The sequence below is a fragment of the Strongylocentrotus purpuratus genome, unplaced genomic scaffold (assembly GCF_000002235.5).
Source record: "Strongylocentrotus purpuratus isolate Spur 01 unplaced genomic scaffold, Spur_5.0 spur5_scaffold_11, whole genome shotgun sequence".
NCBI lineage: Eukaryota > Metazoa > Echinodermata > Echinoidea > Camarodonta > Strongylocentrotidae > Strongylocentrotus > Strongylocentrotus purpuratus.
Genome location: NW_022145596.1, coordinates 17760571 through 17780628, shown reverse-complemented (window position 1 = coordinate 17780628; position 20058 = coordinate 17760571). Strand labels below are relative to the sequence as shown.

Genomic DNA, 20058 nt, shown 5'->3' with positions numbered 1-20058 from the left:
AGAATGCATCACATGATCACACACACTGACCAATCAGAACAAAGCGTGACGGACCGAGAGGTTTGCGGATAAGGTTTGCTGGGTAAACTTCATTCGGATTAGAACATCATATGGATGACGCGATTAAATTTAGTAACGGTGAAGAGAGAGAAAGGATTTCTGTGTACGCCTCTCGAATTCGATCCGGATAATAACAACGTGAGGTTTATCACAGTTATCATTATTGCATATCATTTGGAAAAGATAGCGACATGTAAACTCGTTGACTTTCAATTTCATCTAGTTGCTTAATTACCTGATCGCCCTTTTCTTAGAGACAAGCAACATTAGTCGCGCAACGACAGAATCGACTGGGTCTATGTTTTACACCCAAAATGAAGAGTCTGACGCGTCGTAAGTGGCGAATGAGAGATCAATCATCATAAAACTCACATTAGGCTGATTATTAATTTCGTTTAACCAAACACCGCACTTGAGTCGAAACTGTAGACCATGCAGAGAGAATAAGATGCCTTCGCGGGTAATTCATGTTGCATCATCAGAGGCGGACACGTACCCGAAAATGGCGTACACCGACCCCGAGAAGGGGATATTTACTACCGAAGTGGAGACGGCGGGCCCCTACCCTTTCAAAGGTTTACCCCCCTACAAGGATAAGGTAACATGGATTGCAGTAGTGGCGAAGGGGTTGCCCGATACTGTCAGTGTTTCAGGCTTGAAATACTTGTTCAATGGACGCGAAAATCGAACTAGGAGGTATGTTTTCTTGTATCATTGAAATATCATGTACAGATTTCTTCGTTTCATCTGTCGATTGCAATTTCATTTGTAGACATAAATTTCATTTCTAATTTTTAAAAAGATAAGATTTACGTATTATTGAACTCCCGTCCCTCAAGGACGAACATTGGTTCTCTATGTTTATAGATGAACAGACTGCTTTCTCGAAGAAGTTAAATGAGAAACGAAATGATGGCGCAATGCGGTTATTTAGTATTACTTTCAAGTCATACCAGAAATAAACAAATAAATAAATAAGAATTTGTATATATATATCATGTCGAATTTATTTGAAATGCAAGGTATACGTCGTTCGATTGGGTAACAACTTTACTGTTGCGGTTTGTTAATTTGAAAATAACAAGGGGGAAAAGATCGGTTTAACAAATAGGCCTTCTATTCTACTCAACAATGTGAAATCAGTTTCTCTATAATTGGTAGTTTAACGGATCAGAAATTTATTTCTTTTGCATGCCGTTAAAGTGAGCTTCATTTCAAGCAAAGCTTAAATGAAACCATCAAACCCGATATTGGGCGTTTCTTCAACGCCTTCATGACGTCAATAGCAAGCTGCAATACGTTTGAAAAGGGTGACACTTCCGAATGGCTAACGATGCAGATTTCGACGTATTCGAAATGCACCTTCTTGGCTTCATAATTGCACCGCTATAATAAATGGACTGCTATTCAGAAATGAAAGGTTGCAAAGTAGAAAATGATAAAGCATTATTATAAAAAAAAAAATTTATTCATTTATTTATTCATTTATATATTTATTTATTTATTTATCTATTTATATATTTATTTATTTATTTATCCATTTATCTATCTATTTATTTATTTACTTTTTATTTTATTTATTTATTATTTTATTTATTTATGTATTTATTAGTTTATTTATTTAATCATATATTTAATCATTATTTATCATGTCGCAAACATATTCTTACTGGGTAACACGATCAGTTGTAATTCACGAATTTACATCTTGGTCCTAATTAAAACAAAACACGAGCATACCAACGTTTGCGTTTAAAAAAGTGAAATGCAGTCGGATGTTGAGTAGCCATGGTAACAAATGCTGTCCTTGATCTCTGTCCCTACAGGATGGTATGGTCTTGGGTCATTGCTGTAGCCCTTGGTGTCATGACCTACCAAGTATTTGACCGATGTCTTTACTACTCCCAGTACCCCAAGAGCGTCGACGTCGAGATCAACTACGTCAATAACCTCACTTTCCCGACAGTGGCCATTTGTAACTATAATTCTTTCAGGTAAGTTTCAGAAACACGATGGAATAAAGGCTTTCGAAAAATCAACACAAAAGACATTGACCATCACTGATTTTATACAGTTTGGAGGTTTGACATGCAGATTCAGATTCGGATTCAGATTCAGATTCAGATTTACTTTATTGGTCCATGTGGAAATTCATTTGGACATGAAGTGAACTCAAACAACATAATGACAGTTAAGTCCTGCAAGAGAGAGTGTCTGGAAGTATTGGCAAAATATTGACAAGTAATTGGAGTCTACGAACAAAACAAAAAACAAATACAAGAGGAATTTGAGAGTTCAATCACTCTCAAATTGTGTTGTTTGAGTTCACTATACCATCAGCTTTTGAAGTGTGCGAATATAAAAATAACGTGTTCCATAAAATGGGATATGATTTCTACAGGCAATAGTATTCCAGTTGCAAGTAAGTCGATTCTTACAAGTCTTTGCGATTTTGGTCCTTTTGAGGAAAAAAAACCCTGAATTTGGTATTGAGGAAAGGTCATATTATCTGAAATCAATTGTTGCTACTCTTGACGTTTTGTTAACCACGATCTTAAAGTGATGCCAGGTAAAAATAAAAGAGGTAAAAATGTCAGAGGATAAAATGACAGAGGTAAAAATGTCAGAGGTAAAAATGTCAGGGGTAATAATGTCAGAGGTAAAAATGTCAGAGGTAAAAAAAATTAATGTCAGAGGTACAACAAGAATGTCGGGATAAATTTGGCGCCGTCATAATATCTCAGCACTTTATCACACAACATGTCGAGACGTAAGCTACTGGGCTAGTTTTATTATATTCCCACCTTCCACGTCATAATGTATATTATATAAATGACTTTGTATTGTACTAATACAACGTGGAAAAAGAATTGGCACTTATATTTTGTGATCAGGTTTGCACATATTAATTTCTCACATTTTCGATATCTTAAATTGGTTGATGTTTCAATGTTTAATTGGTTTTGAGGAAGTAAGTACATAGAATATCAATATTGAATGAGAATCATATATAAAGATCGCACAGAAATTCCACAAATTCAGTTAACAGACCCATATTCATGTTCATCCCAGCGAAGACTGTTATGACAAGAAAACGACAAGGATACTTTTTTTCTTCATCAATACTTTATTACAAAAGTTTAACAAACAATATCAAAGCTTCGCTTGAAGAATGTCAGATAGTAGGCCTACATGTCTATAGTAAACGTTGAGACATATCTAGCCAGGTATTTTGTCATGTGCTTTCGACTTTTATGCAGTACGTTTCGAAAGGCACAAATTGTTGTATTTGTTGAGTTAAGCATAATATAGTGTAACACTTATTGGTGGCCATTTTCATCTTTCATTCTTTTTTCTCTCAGTTCAATTGCATGTCTATTCATTAATGAAAAAGTTTGCTATTTGATATTAGTATTAGCCTGTAGATGAATCGTGCTTCTTCATTGTCGTGTTTAATTGTATTGTTAATGATATAGTGACCTCGTACTTAATGTAGGTCATTATCTTTCTATTTTCCCCCTCTGTTTTGGGGGGTTGAATTTTAGCATTACATATTGGCCTCGATCGGCGGAAATTGTTTTTGAATAATTGATACACATCGCTATTTCTACATTAGCATCTATTTGCTCTTTCTCAACACTGCATTCATTCGGTTTTGAACAATTATACTAATGGTGTTTGTCGCGCACGATTCATTGCACTTCTGGTCGTCATGGCCTTCATTCTTTCTTATCTCGTTTCTATTTGTTACCAATACTGATAAATAATGATTTAATTTTTGCAGGTTTGCAGTTCAGTGAAAAATTAGCTTTTTAAAAGTGTTCCATGTCTTCTTTTTTTTTCTTACGGGGGGGGGGTGGGTAGCTCTAAATAAAGAACCATATGATTTATGAATGATAGTGAATCCAGTGGCAAGGATTAACAAAATATGCCACACACCTTTTATAAAGCCTGCACCAAATTTCCTTCAAACAATATTATTATATATACAAGCAGTCTGATGATGATACAAATTTGTACAGTAAAACTAAGCTTCTGATACGTTGCTCATGAATTTGTCAATTTCAGAGTTTAATCTCTCACAGCAAATAAAGCTTATCGAGGGTGGCAACTTAAACAAAAAAAGGAGTTTTTCTATTCCAACTAAATTTTAAAAAAATGCAGAGTCTGTACAATTAAACATAAGGTTACAATTCTTACCAGAGATTATAGAATGTACATAATACAATATTATGTGCGTCCCAGAAAAAACGAAACCGAGAATTATCGATGTTTTATCATACCTTAATCACAATTACAATTAATAAATGGCACATATTTGTAAAGCTTATATCATCTTCTTTCATTTGATGAAACTCATACGATGATGAGTGATTAAATCAATTTGAAGAGAGGGAACCAAAAAGTCAATTGGCGGACGGTATCTGAATTTCAAAGAGAAAAATCACATTTCTAGAAAGGTTAGTTTCTGCCCTTTCATATGACACCTCAATCAGGAGAAAATGGGCTAGGAATAACAAAGTTCTGTTTGTTTAAAGTAATGATTGCATTTCCTTAATTTCAATAAACGAATTCGTTTGCACTGGCTGCCTGCCGTAGCAACAAACAGAATTGACAAAATACTAAACTCCATTTCGTTGACGATCAGCCATAGACGTAAGATCTCAGAAAAATATCCTCTGTGTGGCGATTCGTTGAACCATAATGCATGGCTCTACAGATGATTTTTTTTTTTCTGTTCGGGATCGGGGAAAATGCAATGAATTATTGATAATTTATTGCATTTTATTTTTGTATTTGTGGGGGCGGCCCCGTAACCTAGCCCCGCTATGTACAGTCATGATTCAGCGGCTAAGCAATGACCTCGTTACTGTGAGGCCCCATGATCAAAACCGTGTCGATCAGCTATATTAGTGCCCTTTTGTGAGGCATTAACCTTTATTACTGTCAGTTATGACTCATAGACGTAGGTCCCCTAGTTGATTAGCATAGTAGCACATAAATGCTTTAGCAGTCACGCAAAACAAACACTCGTGAATTATTATCCAATAAAATTTTAAAATGTATACTATTTTCTAGATCTATTAGGAATAAATCATTGTCTAAATCATTCCATAAATTGGGTTAAAAATAATTATTCCACCTTTATGACCAACAGTGTATATAATATATATATACGTGACTATATATATATATATGTTTTTGTCTCTAAAGTAATAGGGTTATGGATTAATCATGCTCTCAATTTTATCCCTTTATAAAACATATTTATTCCTTCAATGACAAAAAACGGGCATGTTTGTACGAAGCAAAATGTAGAGTACAGATTATAATTGAAATCACCAAATTGTTTTTCGCCACCGTGTTTATTATTATTCCCCCCCCCCCTCTCTCTCTCTCTCTCTCTCTCTCTCTCTCTCCCTCTCTCTTTCTTTCATTATATGCGACTTTCATTAAAACTAAGGACGGACACCTCTTGATGAATGTTTTTAAAAAAATTGGTCATCCACGAAAATGTGGACCAAATATAAAACGACGTATTACGAAAATCATCTACGATGGAAGCGCAATTAATCTCAACAACAACAACCAGTCAGTCATTCTGCATTCATGAAGCAAAAATGATTGATGATTATTATCTTGGCAATGGAAACCATCCTGTATAGCTAACATGCAAACATGATTAATCTCAGCATACTACAATTGCAATCGATAAGCGCCTAACCTCCACCCGTGCCGTAGACGGGCGGGGTTTAAAAAAAATATAAAATCCGTCCTTATATCCCCCCCCCCCCCAAAGGGGGAGAAGGAGAGAGAGAGAGGGGGAAGAGGGGATGAGGGAGGGAGGGAGGGATAAGAGAGAGAGAGAGAGAGAGAGAGAGAGAGAGACGAGGGTCGTCACCGCACTTCATTTTCTGTCGGCAAAATTGATTCTTTAATTCCTAATCAAGATATCGGCATTTTGTTTGGGCGGCCACCCCCTCACCCCCCCCCCCCCCCTCCCCGGCCGTCCCTATCCTACATCATGATGAAAACTGGCTACGCCTGTATCCTTTATCTTCAATTAGCCACTTGTTGTTTGATGCATGAAGCGATGGGAGTTTGGCTTTCATTCTAATGACCTGATTTGATTGGACGATTAAACGTGCTTAGTCAGTGAGAGTATAGTGGAAAGCATATTTGAATAGAGAAAATGGAGCCATACCCATGACCTTTCAATGAGGGCCGCTATGTCAACGCATTAAGGGTAACTTTATTGAGTAGGTATTTGGAGTAACGCGAAATGCGTTATTGTGATAGAATTTCGCATTTGCTAGTAGATGATCGCGATCATTGATGTATCATAGATCAGGGGATAAGAGCAATATCAAAAGTCGCATATTTGCGTTATACCATCAGCTAAATTATTGGGAGTATCGCGAAGTGCGTTATTGTGTTAGAATTTCGCATTTGCTAGTAGATGATCGCGATCATTGATGTATTATAGATCAGGGGATTAGAGCAATATCAAAAGTCGCATATTTGCGCTATACCATCAACTAAATTATTGGGAGGACCGCGAAGTGCGTTATTGTGCTAGAATTTTGCATTTGCTAGCTAGATGATTGCGATCATTGATGTATTATAGATCAGGGGATGAAAGCAAAAGAAAAACTCAATATTTGCGTTATACCATCAACTAAATTATTAAAACAATCATATCGATGTGCAAATGGTAGATGCTCTCCGTAGGTTTCCATGATGACTTAGTATTTTCAATTGAAAGGTTTTTCCTCGCGGTAGCGTTAGTGGAAGTCCTGTTGTATCCTTTTGTCAAAAGAGCCCTCATACGAGGCATTTGCAGGAATCAAGAAAAAAAATCAAGTTTTTTGGTGTGTGTAAATGTGTGAAATATAGCTTTATACATGTAGTATATATATATTTAAATATTATAAATCATCGCTGTCGAGAGTGACCTCTTTTGTTTGGGAGTGGATAGCTTTGGAAAACACGAGCCACAAATAGAAGTATAGATCATTGTTGAATAATTGGTTATATTATGTATATTTTCTCCTGTCTACGACGTACTGGTTGCCTTATAGACAGATATAATATCAACCCATTTTTTCTTTTGATTTCTTAATGGATCTTTATACTTCATTTACTTTGCATATTGCAATCTGTCGTCGTAATATGCCTCCATTTTCTGCTCATTATTGATTGTGTTTATCTGTGTTTGTAATTTGCTTTGACCCCCCCCCCCCTTCCCATTTTCTCTCTCTCTCTATTTCTTCTTTTTTTTTCTTTTTCTTCTTCTAATTTGTCTTCTACTTCTTCTTTTTCTACATCTTCTTTATTACTCATTTTTTCTCCATCTCCTCTTTCCTTATCTCTTTCTTTCTTTCTCTCCATATCCTTTTATTTATTTCTCTCTCACACTCTCGCTCTCCCTCTCGCTCTCGCTCTTTTCATTTCTCTCCGTTTTTCCCCTCCACCACACTCCCCCCCCCCCCCTCTTCCCTTGCCGCTCTCACTCTCTCTTTCTTTGACTCTCTCTATCCCGCTTCTCTCTATTTAGGAATTCTGTCGTTGAAACCGTCCCAAACATGTCAGCTTTTCTGCAGGATACCTACTATTCTCGCTACCGACCTGTCGACTTTTCAAAGTACCACGCTTCGCTAGGAAACATAAACTCCACGGAATTCTTTATCAAGGCTGCGCACACAATAAACAACTCTTTTGTGTAGTAAGTCTTTCATCTTTGTTTTACGTCATCTTTCTCATGCCCTTTGTTTTTTGGTGTTTTAGGAAGACGTCCATTCAGGCTTTTCCCGAATATGCAGCTCTGCTTACAGAAATGTATGAGAGCTATGGATTTGGCATGAACTTTTCAAAGTACTATGAGAGTGGACTTCCGAACGTTAACACCACAGAATTTTACTTCAATGTGTCGCATAAAATCGAAGATTCATTTGTATAGTAAGTCCCGTTTACTGCATGCTTTAATTTTTGCGAATCCGACAAGAGCGAGAATTTGTCTCAATTCAAAATCTAGTTCATTATTATCAAAACGTGATTTTACTGTTACCTCTGCATTATCCTTTTCAAAATGCAAATATTGATATTTACCGAAGTGTAAATGACCCAGGATTTTCATTTCATTTCATTTCATTAATTTTCATATTTCATCATAAAATGCTGTTTAGGTGTTTTTTTAATTATAATACACATTTTGAAAATATATATTTGTTTAGATTGTTCCCGAAAATCTGATAGTTATCAGTTGTTAATCGTGAAAAATATTCTACAGCACCAATTTGACATCCATGTTGTCATCTTAAAATATGAGTCTTTCTAGTTTTTTTTTGTGTGTTTCTGTTGTTTTAATAATTAAAAAAAAACTTTTTATAAAGATTTGATTAAGCAAAAAATTAAAAAGCCTTGGAGGACGAAAAGGCTTCGTTTGCTTGACTCTATTCTCTTAAAAACACGAGAGCAGCTACATCACGTTTTGTAGGACCCGTACATCCAAGAGTATAGTTTAGTTTGTTTGTGTTATTAATATTCTGTAATTGACTGAGCATTGTGATTGTGATAAAGGATAAGTTATCATAAAACAGTGTTCTGATATGCCTTCATCGATTTGTCTTTGTATTCTTCCTTCAGTGGTTTCTGGGGAACTGAGGAGCTGACTGCAGCCAATTTTTCCTTCGATATCTTTGACTTTGGGGTCTGCTTCACCTTCAACACAGGCACAGATGGCACTGATTTACTCATGGTTGAAACGTCAGGTATGTAGTATAAATCGTTTGTTTATCAATCTAATCATTGAATAGGGAAATTCAGCATGTTCAGTGAGCTAAGTACCCTAGAAACTGCCTGTAATTACCTTTGCTCTGTCCACATAGCCGTGGAGGCACCATCCCACACGAGGGCTGCTATCTCTTGCCCGAATATCAATGTTACATTCTCTCATTTTTGCAAGAGTACAGGGTTATGTAAAGAAACATATCTTTAATTTGATTTAATCAGTACAAGGCAAACGGGAGGGAGCTCGCAAGATTCAAGAGATTTAAAGAGTTATGCCAATAATTCTCCCGAGGCCGAGATCGATTTAAAGCTTACCACTCATGATGGCAATCTCCTCCGTTTTATGTATTTTGTACATTGACAAATATTTGTGTCTGTATGCATCTTATTTAATGTACTGAAAACTTTATAATTATGTATAATGAAGAAATAATTGTTAATTTATGTAAATGAATATGTTCCATTTTGAAACCGCATAATTAAAAACAAACAAACAAAAGATAAGTCACAGAGTTGCCAGTTTGTGTTGATTGATCCAACCCTTAGAAATTGACAAATTTGTTATTTTTAATCAGTATTTACTTTCACTTTTACTGACCTGTTTCGTTTGATGGAATTGATTTTTTTTAAAAGTGAAATCGAGTTGAATCAGGTATCAAATGGGTTAATCGGACTCGTAAAATAAATATTTTATTAAAAACTGGGTCTATGACTGCTAGTTTATTTTCATTTTCCCTTCAATTTGGGCACTATAAATCAGTTGTCTTTTCAATTTCTCTAATGAATAATTAGCAGCTACTATTAGTTTAACTATCTCTTTGTGATTCTGTCTTTGTATGGAAGACTTAAAACCTTGATGTAATTAATCTTGACCCATATGATGATTGGGAGAGCTTATTGTATTGACCTAGTCACTCTTGTCCTCATTATAATGTATACAAATCCGATTGGATTAAAAATCTTGCCTGGCTGTATGAAAGAGAGTTTGGTTCATAGCTTTAGATTCATGTGACAAATGGAAGGTGATAAAGAAAGGGATTTAATACCCTTTTACTAAAAAATATATCATATTTTTGTTTGTCCTCCCGATTTTTCCGTTTCGCATTACGCTTTTGCTATATTAATTGATATTTCCTTCATCCTAGGGCTTTTACAAGTAATTAAATTGATATCAAATGTGCTTTCTATCGCCAGTCTAATTAAACAATCGTAATCTAGTCGTTTTCAGTGGAATATGAGAGCTTTTGTGGTCATAATTCATAGAGAAAGGCAAGGTGAAAGGTATACGGGACCGAGCTAATGAGTGCCTCTCCGCCTAATTACAACCGAGGGTAAACAGCGCCAGTGCATTTGTAACGATGGCAACCCATCGCGTGATAACGTTAACGCTATACCAACACTCGTTTACTTCCGCCCATCTATCTCTCTTTCTATCCCCACTCTCTCTCTCTCTCTCTCTCTCTCTCTCTCTCTCTCTCTCTCTCTCTCTCTCTCTCTCCCTCTCTCTCTCTCTCTCTATTTCTCTCTCTTCTCCTTCTTTCTCTCTCTTTCTTTCTTTTTGTCTCTCTCTCTCCTTCTCTCTCTCTCTCTCTCTCTCTCTCTCTCTTTTCTCCCTCTCTTCTTATATGTTATCTATTTAGCTATTTATACCTACAATATCCATCTTTCTTTCACTCTTTTGCTTTATTTTCTTTTTTTGGTATAAATCCTGCCTTCTCTCTCTCTCTCTCTCTCTCTCTCTCTCTCTCTTTCTTTTTCTCCTACCATTGCGATCGTATGCATAATTAGTGTGATGTCCCATGATGATACGAACATGTATTTTGTTTAAAATTAAATAGGTCCAAATTGCAATTTGATTTACACGATTTCTAGCGATGCTATAAACAGAACAGTCCATAGAGCAAACTTCGTGACTTTCTGCAAATTGGGATGTTTGTATTCTGGATTAAAATAAAGGGAGTTATAGCCCGCAATCACTCTTTGTCGTCACGAGTTACTTATGATGAACGCATCGACCACTGGGCAGCGTACTGGTACCCATTTACCAGAGTGACCAGCGGTGTTCAAATAATATCAGGGAACCCAAACAAATATTTGTTTTCCGTTTCTAAATCTGTTGCCGATTTTGTGATGGAAGGCGCGATGGCTCGGTGGTAGAACAGTGGTCTCGTAACCGGGAGGTCCCTGGTTCGATGCGCTAGTGACGTTTGGTAAGGCATTAATCCTCACAACCAAGTTCCTCGGGGAGGACTTAAAGCCGTCGGTTCCCTGGTTGCTTAATTACAAGCAAATACATGCTTTCCTAACAGCCAGGCCGACTAGGGTAAAACAAACAAACAAATCAAACAAACCAAACAGTGCAGGTTAAAAACTTTCAAAACTATTGAAAGTAAGCAAAATGCCTTTAAATGTCTAAATATCTATTGTGAAGGGTGATGATATTGCTCATGTACAGCTTTGAATAAAGAGTTTTAGTGACTCGGGCTAAATGTGGTAAAACAAACAAACAAACAAACAAACAAACAAATGACTATCCTTTAAAATCCTACCATCTGTTTCTTTTTCCTTCTTTCTTATGACTCTTTCCTTCATTCCCGTACATAGGTAAACTCCACGGACTGGGTATGATACTGGATACACAGCAATGGGACTACTTCTATTCGAGTGATTTCCATCGTGTTTCCAGCGGTTTTTCAAGTGATGGTTTACGACCGGAATGAAGTCCCATTAGTATCCGAGTTGGGCTTTGCCGTCGGGCCTGGGACCGAGAACCTAGTCGGTCTCGAGATAACAGAGGTACGTAAACCTGTCAAATTTATATTCCAAATGCCTTGTAAGCCAGAGGAAGGTGGAGGGGGCAACCGGCTCGTGGCCCCATCCTCTTTAAAAAGCGTCTGGCTTTCCTTAATAAATAACACAACAAATATACATTGACGACGAGTGCTGTTTGGGGGATTGTGCCCTCCCTCCCCTCTCTCTTACACAGGCGTATCTAATAAATCAGTGGAGGAATTAGGGGCACAGCTAGCCCCCGCCCACTCCCTTACGAAACCAAAAGGACATATTTTAATTATACAACAAAAAAGTGCCCCTCAATTGTGTAATTTCTTAATTATACCCCCACCCCCTTTACTAAAAGGGTGCAGTAACTATAAAAAGGGGGATTTAAAAACGCTAATCTAGTAGACTAAACACTGATTCCCCCCCCCCCTCCCAGTGACTAAACATACGCCACGCCACTGTGTATGTATGATATCCCCCCCCCCCCCCCGCATTTCGAAATATCCAGAACTCAAACTTCGACTTTAATTCAATATGATAGTGAAAAAAGGCCTCCAAAACCACATGAATGATAGTTTCTTCATCGCTATAACATAAAGTGCACTTCTTGACAGCTACTACCCAAATCTCAACAAAGTATCTTCCATAAAGAATATTCAATGTAAGATATTTATTTAGTATGGACTGAAATGGAATTAAACATTATGAACTCCAAGGTTCATCTTAAATATTTGTTTTATTCCACTTTGTTAGACCCATCCATTCTTTTACATTGAAACTGATATCGTAGAAGTGGCGTAATCGAGTGGTTAAAGCACTTGACTTGAAATTCAAAGGTCGTGGTTCGATCCCCGACACGGCACCAATGTCCTTTGGCAAGGCATTAATCTCATTTGCCACACTCGACCCAGTTGAGGTAAATGGGTACCTGGCAGGAATTAATTCCGTGAAATGCTAGAGCGCTGTAATGGCAGCTAGGCTACTGCCGGGGTAATAATTAGTGCGCCTCGGAACAGAATTTTTAGATAGACGGCGCCATAGTTATGCCTATTATAATTAATAATAAAAAACATTAAGCGCCTGCATGATTATGGGGGCGGCTGACCGGCTAATGTAACGACAATTGATTAGATAAATATGATCACATTTTCCACTGGGTTGTAAAACGTTCCGGGATAATATTAAAATATGACAATATAGCAATAACCATGGGGTGGATTTTTTTCTTTTTATGTCGGCGTCGATAAGCCCTTCGGCCTACTTAAATGTGTATTGTTTTTGTTAATCAAAATGTATACTGTTATAATGCTAAATCATCGTTTCCCTGTCTCATCCTCTACACCCCTCCCGCTCCCCTCCCCCGGCTCTGTCTCGATCTCCCTCTCTTTCTCTATCTATCTTTCTGTCTTTCCTCCCCCTCAACCCCCTCTCCCTCTCGCTTGCTCTTTCTCTCACCTCTTCTTCCATCTTTCCCCACTCTTTTCTCCCACTTAGCCCTCGTTTCTCCGATACTTTGAAAGATCCACTCTTTCTCCTTCGTCTCCCCCCCCCCCAATTATCTCTCCCCATCCATTCTTCCTTTTGTTCTTAATAAGTTTCCTCGCACTATCTCAATCATTTTTTTTTTATCTACGCACAACCCCAGGTGAATAATCTCCCGCCGCCCCACGGTGTGTGCGGCCACAAAAATCTGAAATATTACGACCACTACTCCACATCAGGATGCCGCGATGAGTGTCATACCGACTACGTGATTCAAAGATGCGGCTGCAAAGAACCTTACATGCCAGGTACAACCAACTAACTAACTAGCTAATTAAGTAACTAACTAATTAAACACTAACCAACTAACTAACTAGCTAATTAAGTAACTAACTAATTAAACACTAACCAACTCACTCACTAACTTACTAACTAACTTTAACTGACTAACTAAGTAAATAACTAACTTACTAACTAACTTATTAACTATCTAACTAAATTAACTAACAACTAACCAACTAGATAACTATCTAACTAGATAAATAACTAAGTAACGTACTTTCTTACCTTGTTACTTACTTTTTTTTCGTTCCTACCTAATTATTAACTATTTCACTAGGTAATTAACATCTTAACTATACATGTACGTGAGTAAGTGGATTTAAATGAACAGTACGAACGAATGAATGTATGGATGAATGAATCAATCAATGATTAAATTAATTATTTGGTTAATTGATTAATTGACATAGTAATTAGTTGATAATTAATTGATCAACTAATGAATAATCAGCTGATTAATATATAAATATATGAATAAATAACTAACAATTAAGTAAACAAAAGCCAATGAAGACAATATATATCTTAATAGCTGAATCAAGGAATCAATCAACCAACCAATCATCAATCTATCAGTGAAAATAAGAAATAAACTAAATCGATTAGATTTAAAGAATATATAAAACAATATACAAATGAAAGTTATATCTTATTTGGTTTTGTATTCCTTGAAATGCTAGAGCGCCGTACGGCAGCCGTGCTAAAGCCAGGGTAATAATCGGGAGCGCCAGGAGGGTCAAATCTGACTGACATGAGCGCTATACAAGAACCCACTATTATTATTATTATTATTATATGAAAGGAAATTCAAATTAATTGTTTGATTTTTTAAATGAATTTCATATGGACGATGAGAGGAAGATTGATTGATTAGCTTGTGAACTTGTTTGATAGAGTCGTTAATCATAAGAATAAATCGATAGATACTCGTATGTGATGCTGAAGATGGAGAAACAAGTATTGGCCGAAAAAAAATGAAAATGGAGAATACTTATGTTTGAAATGCAATTCAAAGGATCAAGTTCACTTTGATTTCAAACAGCGGGGGTTATGGTGGTTGGCCGTTATATTAGTGGTTGGGGGTTTGAAATAATTATCAAAATGATACTGACCATGATACAACGCACCTGTTCGTGTAGTCTACTTCTGGACCCTATAATGATTTTTGTTATTCGCCGACTATAAACGTTAAGCCGAGTGATGGCGCGAACCTTAGTGATTGCGTGATCCCCACTAACCGCGCTAGAATAGGAGTTTTTGGCTCTTGATTTCATTATCATGTACTAACATTAAAACATGTTCTCTTTTCATATCAAGGTAACACCTCTGTTTGTAACCCTGTGGAGCTCTATGACTGTGCAGCAACAGCAACAAGTAAGAAAATTACAAAAATTATGTGGGCGTTATGATTTTGTTCTGTTTTGTCATTTCGTTAGCATTTTTCCCGAACATTGGCGTGGGTACGAAATTCTGCTTGTGAACATGATGGGGCTCAGAACTCATTGCTCGAATATAAAATTTGAAGAAAAGCGAACGAATGAAGAGAGAGAGAGAGAGAGAGAGAGAGAGAAAATAGTTCAGAACAATGTTATTCATGATATGATTGCAAGGCCCTCAGGGAGAACAGTATGAACACTGATGAGGCTACCCTGGGTAAACAAGACATATTATTATTATTATTATCAATATTATTAATATTATTATCATAACTATTATTGTTGTATTATTATTATCATTATTAAGTTTTATAAAGGATTACCACGCCTTCCAGCTTAGCTTCAGAACGTGACGGGCCGGGAGGGAACGTTTTGTCATCCGTGGTAGAACGCGGGCCGAACCGTAGTGCGCCTTGGAGCCTCCGGGACTCAGCATCCCCTCCCCCACGGCCCGTCACGGATACCGTGGTAGACCGTGAGAAAAATTGGCAAGACTTAACAAAACTTGAATCCAGAGATAAAATTGGTCTAAATCCCACGGCGCACTACGTTTCGGGCAAACGGGGCTGCCGTGGCCGCCGGGAACATAGTGTAAACGTAGCATTAAACTGTCAACAGAATTGCCGCGGCAGTCACGGTGCGGATGAGAAACCTGGTAGGCCGTAGTAAAACGGGGTGAACGCAACAAAACGTGACAGTACGTAACAGGCCGTAACAAAACCTGGAGGCGGTCCGTAGTGGGACGGTTTACCGGCCCGGGGCGCTACGGCGCGTTGCGTTCTACTACGGTCTGGCTGGACGCGCTGGTCTCAGGGTACAATGATTGCTATTGCTTGGGAGGCCTTCTTTTTATACCGTGGGCACAAACATGCTCCAATGCTGCCTGGTGTCCACGTTTCATCCGTAGAAAGCCTTGACAGGCCGTGAAAAACGTGTCAGACCTTGATCAAAACGTAAGCAAGGTGAGGGACCCCATCAGAACGTGACGGACCGACAGGGAACGTACTGGCATCCTTGGTCGACCGCAGGCCGAACCGTAGTGTGCCTTGGAGGCCCCGGGACAGCATTCCCTTTCCCTCCCACGGCCCATCACGGAAACCGTGATAAACCGTGAGAAAACTTGGCAAGACCTAACGAAGCTTGAAAACAGAGGGGGGAAATGGCCTAAATCCCACAGCGCACTACGTTTCGGGCAAACGGGGCTGCCGTGACCGCCGGGAACATAGTGTAAACGTAGCATTAGCAGTTGAGCCCTATAACCGGAGCCTAATAATGCCGGTTGCACACGCCATGTCATTTCGATTGCGTCAATTATCGCATGCGTTAATAAAGCATAAGAAGAAAATCTGTTCATCAACCAGTAATTCAAAGCAGCATTAATTTCTAATCCATTTTTGTACGAAATCACACTCATGTGACGCCCCAAGAACTGCGCCATTCGCTGATCGACGCAGTCTTACGTCAGCCAAATAAACGCCTTGTGTGCAACGGCGATAGCGTGAACACTGAAGCGGGCTGAGTCCAACAACATTATCAGTATGGGTTTTATCTTGTTAACGCAAGATGCATAATTAAAAGAGCTTCTTTTTTTTTGTTGTTCATCTTATTTCAGTTGATTTCATCAAGACCGCTGCCCATGATTGCGAATGCCCAGTTCCGTGTCACAGCGTAACGTATGAGCCTGTAGTCACTACAGCGGGATTTCCGTCACACTTCTGGTCCGCTTCACTGTCCGATATCTACCAACGCGTTTACAACATTACACTTTCTCCTGAATACTTCAGGTAAAAACAAATATTTATCGTAATGTTATAGGTAGTCGATTTAGAATGATTCCATTTCATCCGATACAAGTGTTGTCCTTGAGGAGTAAACCCAGCCCACTATAATTAAGACAGTTAAAATTATTTGTTTGATAATAGTAGAGACGTGGTATTTATTAATGAGAGGTGGCGTGGTAAACTGCTGGTGAAGGATCTTGACTCTCATACGAGAGGTCCTAGGTTCGATCTTCACTTGGTGCTTACATCATATTCCTTGGACAAGGCGTTTTTCCCTAAATGTATCCCTATTGACCCAGTCAAATGGGTATTGCAGGGATCGTCAGGAAGACCAGTATTAGGACTGACGAGACTTATTTAATAATAAGACCATAATACTGCCAAACGCACAAAGCAAATATAAAATTGTTTGACTTGAAAGGAAGTCACAGCAGCGCTGTGAATTGTATCTTAATTATTGTAAGATAAGAAATGTATTCAGCCAAATGCAAAAATCAGATACTACTGTATGAAAAAGTTATGTCAGCTGTTAAAACTTATCATGATATTGACAGATATATAGCAAAACAAATCTTTAAAAATATAATCTCGTGAAATGAATGGTTTCATTTTTCAAAATGTTTCTGAGTGTCTATGTTCTGTTTGCTTTTTTTTAATGTTATAGAATTGGTGTACAAATTGTGTTGTTTCTTATATGTAGTTGTGCGGCCGAGGCTATTTTGTAATATTTTATTGTTTGAATATTTATATGACAAGTCATGTAATAGAGCATGTATCAATCTTTTGTGAAAATGATTATGTTGATAATTAATAAAGGAACTCAAAATAATAATACTGCCTTTATCACGTTTATGGCGAGTTGACTTCTCATGTTATATTTGACAGTGAAAACATGGTGTTCATAAACATCTTCTTCAAAGAGCTCAGCATTGAGAAGATCACACAACAAACAGCTTATACATTCTTCAGTCTTCTTTGTAAGTATTTTACTGATTTTTATAGAGCATTATTTACATGTGTAGAGGGGCACACTTGATACCCAGTCTTGCACATCTTAATACATTTCCTTCCCAATATTGTGATTTTGCGTCTTTCCCTTTTCAATTTGTACTTGAAATAAATCATAACTTTGTCACTACTGGTCAGGAGTTTGGGTATTGGCCTTTGGTTCGGGACATGTTATGGGCTTAAAGAGAGTAAACAAATATGATTGCGTATTATGGAAATGTATTCATGTCAATTAAGCATACCCCGGTGGCAATATCTCTGCAGTTTCCGAATTCTATCTTCATCCCTGGACCAAACAAAAACCTAACCATAACCCTAACCCTAACCTTTCCAAAGGCCACTGCCTAAACCTTAGTCTAACTTGTTTTGTTTGTTTGTCTCCTACTCTAGGTGATATCGGAGGCGCGATGGGACTGTGGCTAGGAGGGAGTATTCTCACCATCTTTGAATTCTTCGATCTCCTGAGCAACTCGACCCATTTCTACTACACCAGATTAGCGCGACGAAAGTAATCAACCAATGACGAGGAATGAATTAGGAACCTACTGCGATGTTATTGATGGAAGGTTGACAAGACCAAACTATCAAGAGACCAACATTAATTGACACCGAACGAAGAAGACTCGTGATTTCGAAGAGCCACCTAAACCACATTTCGTGGAAGATAGGTCCATTAGACCAAAGGTTTCTGGCAACATGAGCAACAAGGCCGACATTGTCGATCTCGCAGACCGTCAGGAAAGTAAATCAGAAGGTTCGCAAGACCGACAGCGCAAGATATTGACATGTCAGTTTCTGACGTGTCTTCTGGAAACTTCCAGACGGTTTACGAGACCGACTGTCGGTCCGCGGGATGTCCCGGGTACAGCTCCATGTTTATATAGTCAACGTGTTTCGAACGATTACAAGACCGATTATTAAAAGCATGTACATGTATACAGGATACAGTTCGCAAGGATGATAATTCTTGGTCTATGGGGAAACTCCGAGCTCGTGGAACTTCAGTCATCATAGTCATCCGGTCTGCATCCAATGACGCATAACTTTAACTGAAATACCTCAAAACACAAAGGTATATAATATAGACGCACATGGTGATCCTAGGATAACTATCGCCATGATAATTGCATATGTCATGATACCCCCGATCGCATATGGATAAAGCATTTTATACAACACCTACGTGGACCCTTATCATTTGATTGGAGGATTGTTGGTCACATGATATTTAATAGATGTTCTATTGCACGAGCGTGCATTTTTGGTTATATTCGCCGTGCAATTTTGGTTATATGCAGACTGCGTACTGCCGTGCGCGTATCACTGTGTGTATCTGACGCAAAGGCAATCTGAATGTAATCGAGAAGGCTTGAAGTTGACTCCAACTTTAATTTATCTTTAATATAAGGAGTAAAGCATAATTTATTGATTAACGTTCTATTATATCTTCTTCGATTTGTAAATAATGAATGTTCTTCATTCGTTCAATAGTGCGAATATTTTCATTCGTTGAAAGATTAACGTTAGTTCTATTCAAGTCGGCTGACGCCTCGTTGAATAGAATGTTAATCTTTCAACTCATGAAAATATTCGCACTATTGAACTCATAACCATTCATTATTTGTATAATGTTGTGTACTGGGCGGGGAGAGGGGGGGGGGGTGGTGCCATGGTCATACGGGTAGATGCCCTGGTATAGTCGGGGGAATATATTTGTGCTTCTGACATGCCTGACAAGAGAGAGAGAGAGAGAGAGATAGAGAGATTCGTTATTAATTTGATTAAGAAAATAACATAATAAGAATAATAAGAAAAATAATAATAATGAGATTTGTAAGGCGCCTAATCCAATTGAAATCAAATCTTCGAGAAGCACTCGTGAAATAAAAGAGATCACATATTAAGATCATCTGCATTGTAAATAAAGGAACAAAAGTAAGGTCAGTGCTTATACGATGGGGCTCTTTCCCCATTATCCACAAGATTGGCTAGAGTTTGAGCCATTCCGTTAGTGTTTTGTGCTAGAATTTGAAAACAACCTATTTTGTTTTGTTTTATGGCAACTTGAAACATGCAACTCTAACCAAAAAAAAATGGTTTAATAACACACACGCACACGCACAAACACAGACGTTTGGGGAAAGTCAAAACATTTAATTATTCCTTAAAGGTGTACAGGTTTATGATGCTAGCTGGTATTAAATAAGAATATTCCGGGTTCACACATCGACGATGTATCTGAGCGCTTGTACCGATCTGAGATACCTCATGCAGACCATCAAAATCGTCTAAGGACTTTATAAAGAATCAAGAAAATTATGCCCGATAGATCTGCATTTTATGCACACCTATATTTTAAGAATTGAAAGGAAAACGGA

General features: G+C 37.8%; 1 protein-coding gene across 3 annotated transcripts; it reads left to right on the top strand.

Annotated features, from left to right (window-relative positions):
• The first annotated feature begins 109 nt into the window (after positions 1-109).
• LOC105439701 (acid-sensing ion channel 1B-like) lies at positions 110-19085 on the top strand. 3 transcript variants are annotated; one of them, XM_030980837.1, is made up of 7 exons: positions 8722-8831; positions 11455-11646; positions 13277-13421; positions 14773-14829; positions 16504-16675; positions 17558-17649; positions 18071-19085. In XM_030980837.1, the coding sequence occupies exons 2-7, from the start codon at positions 11551-11553 to the stop codon at positions 18190-18192; spliced, it is 684 nt and encodes a 227-aa protein (XP_030836697.1). In that variant the 5' UTR covers positions 8722-8831; positions 11455-11550; the 3' UTR covers positions 18193-19085. The 3 variants fall into 3 exon arrangements, with proteins under 3 accessions (XP_030836695.1, XP_030836696.1, XP_030836697.1); XM_030980835.1 differs by lacking the exons at positions 14773-14829; positions 16504-16675; positions 17558-17649; positions 18071-19085 and adding exons at positions 110-756; positions 1887-2054; positions 7849-8019 and having other exon boundaries at positions 8707-8831; positions 13277-13386; XM_030980836.1 differs by lacking the exons at positions 14773-14829; positions 16504-16675; positions 17558-17649; positions 18071-19085 and adding exons at positions 110-756; positions 1887-2054; positions 7619-7786 and having other exon boundaries at positions 8707-8831; positions 13277-13386.
• Positions 19086-20058: the final 973 nt, after the last annotated feature.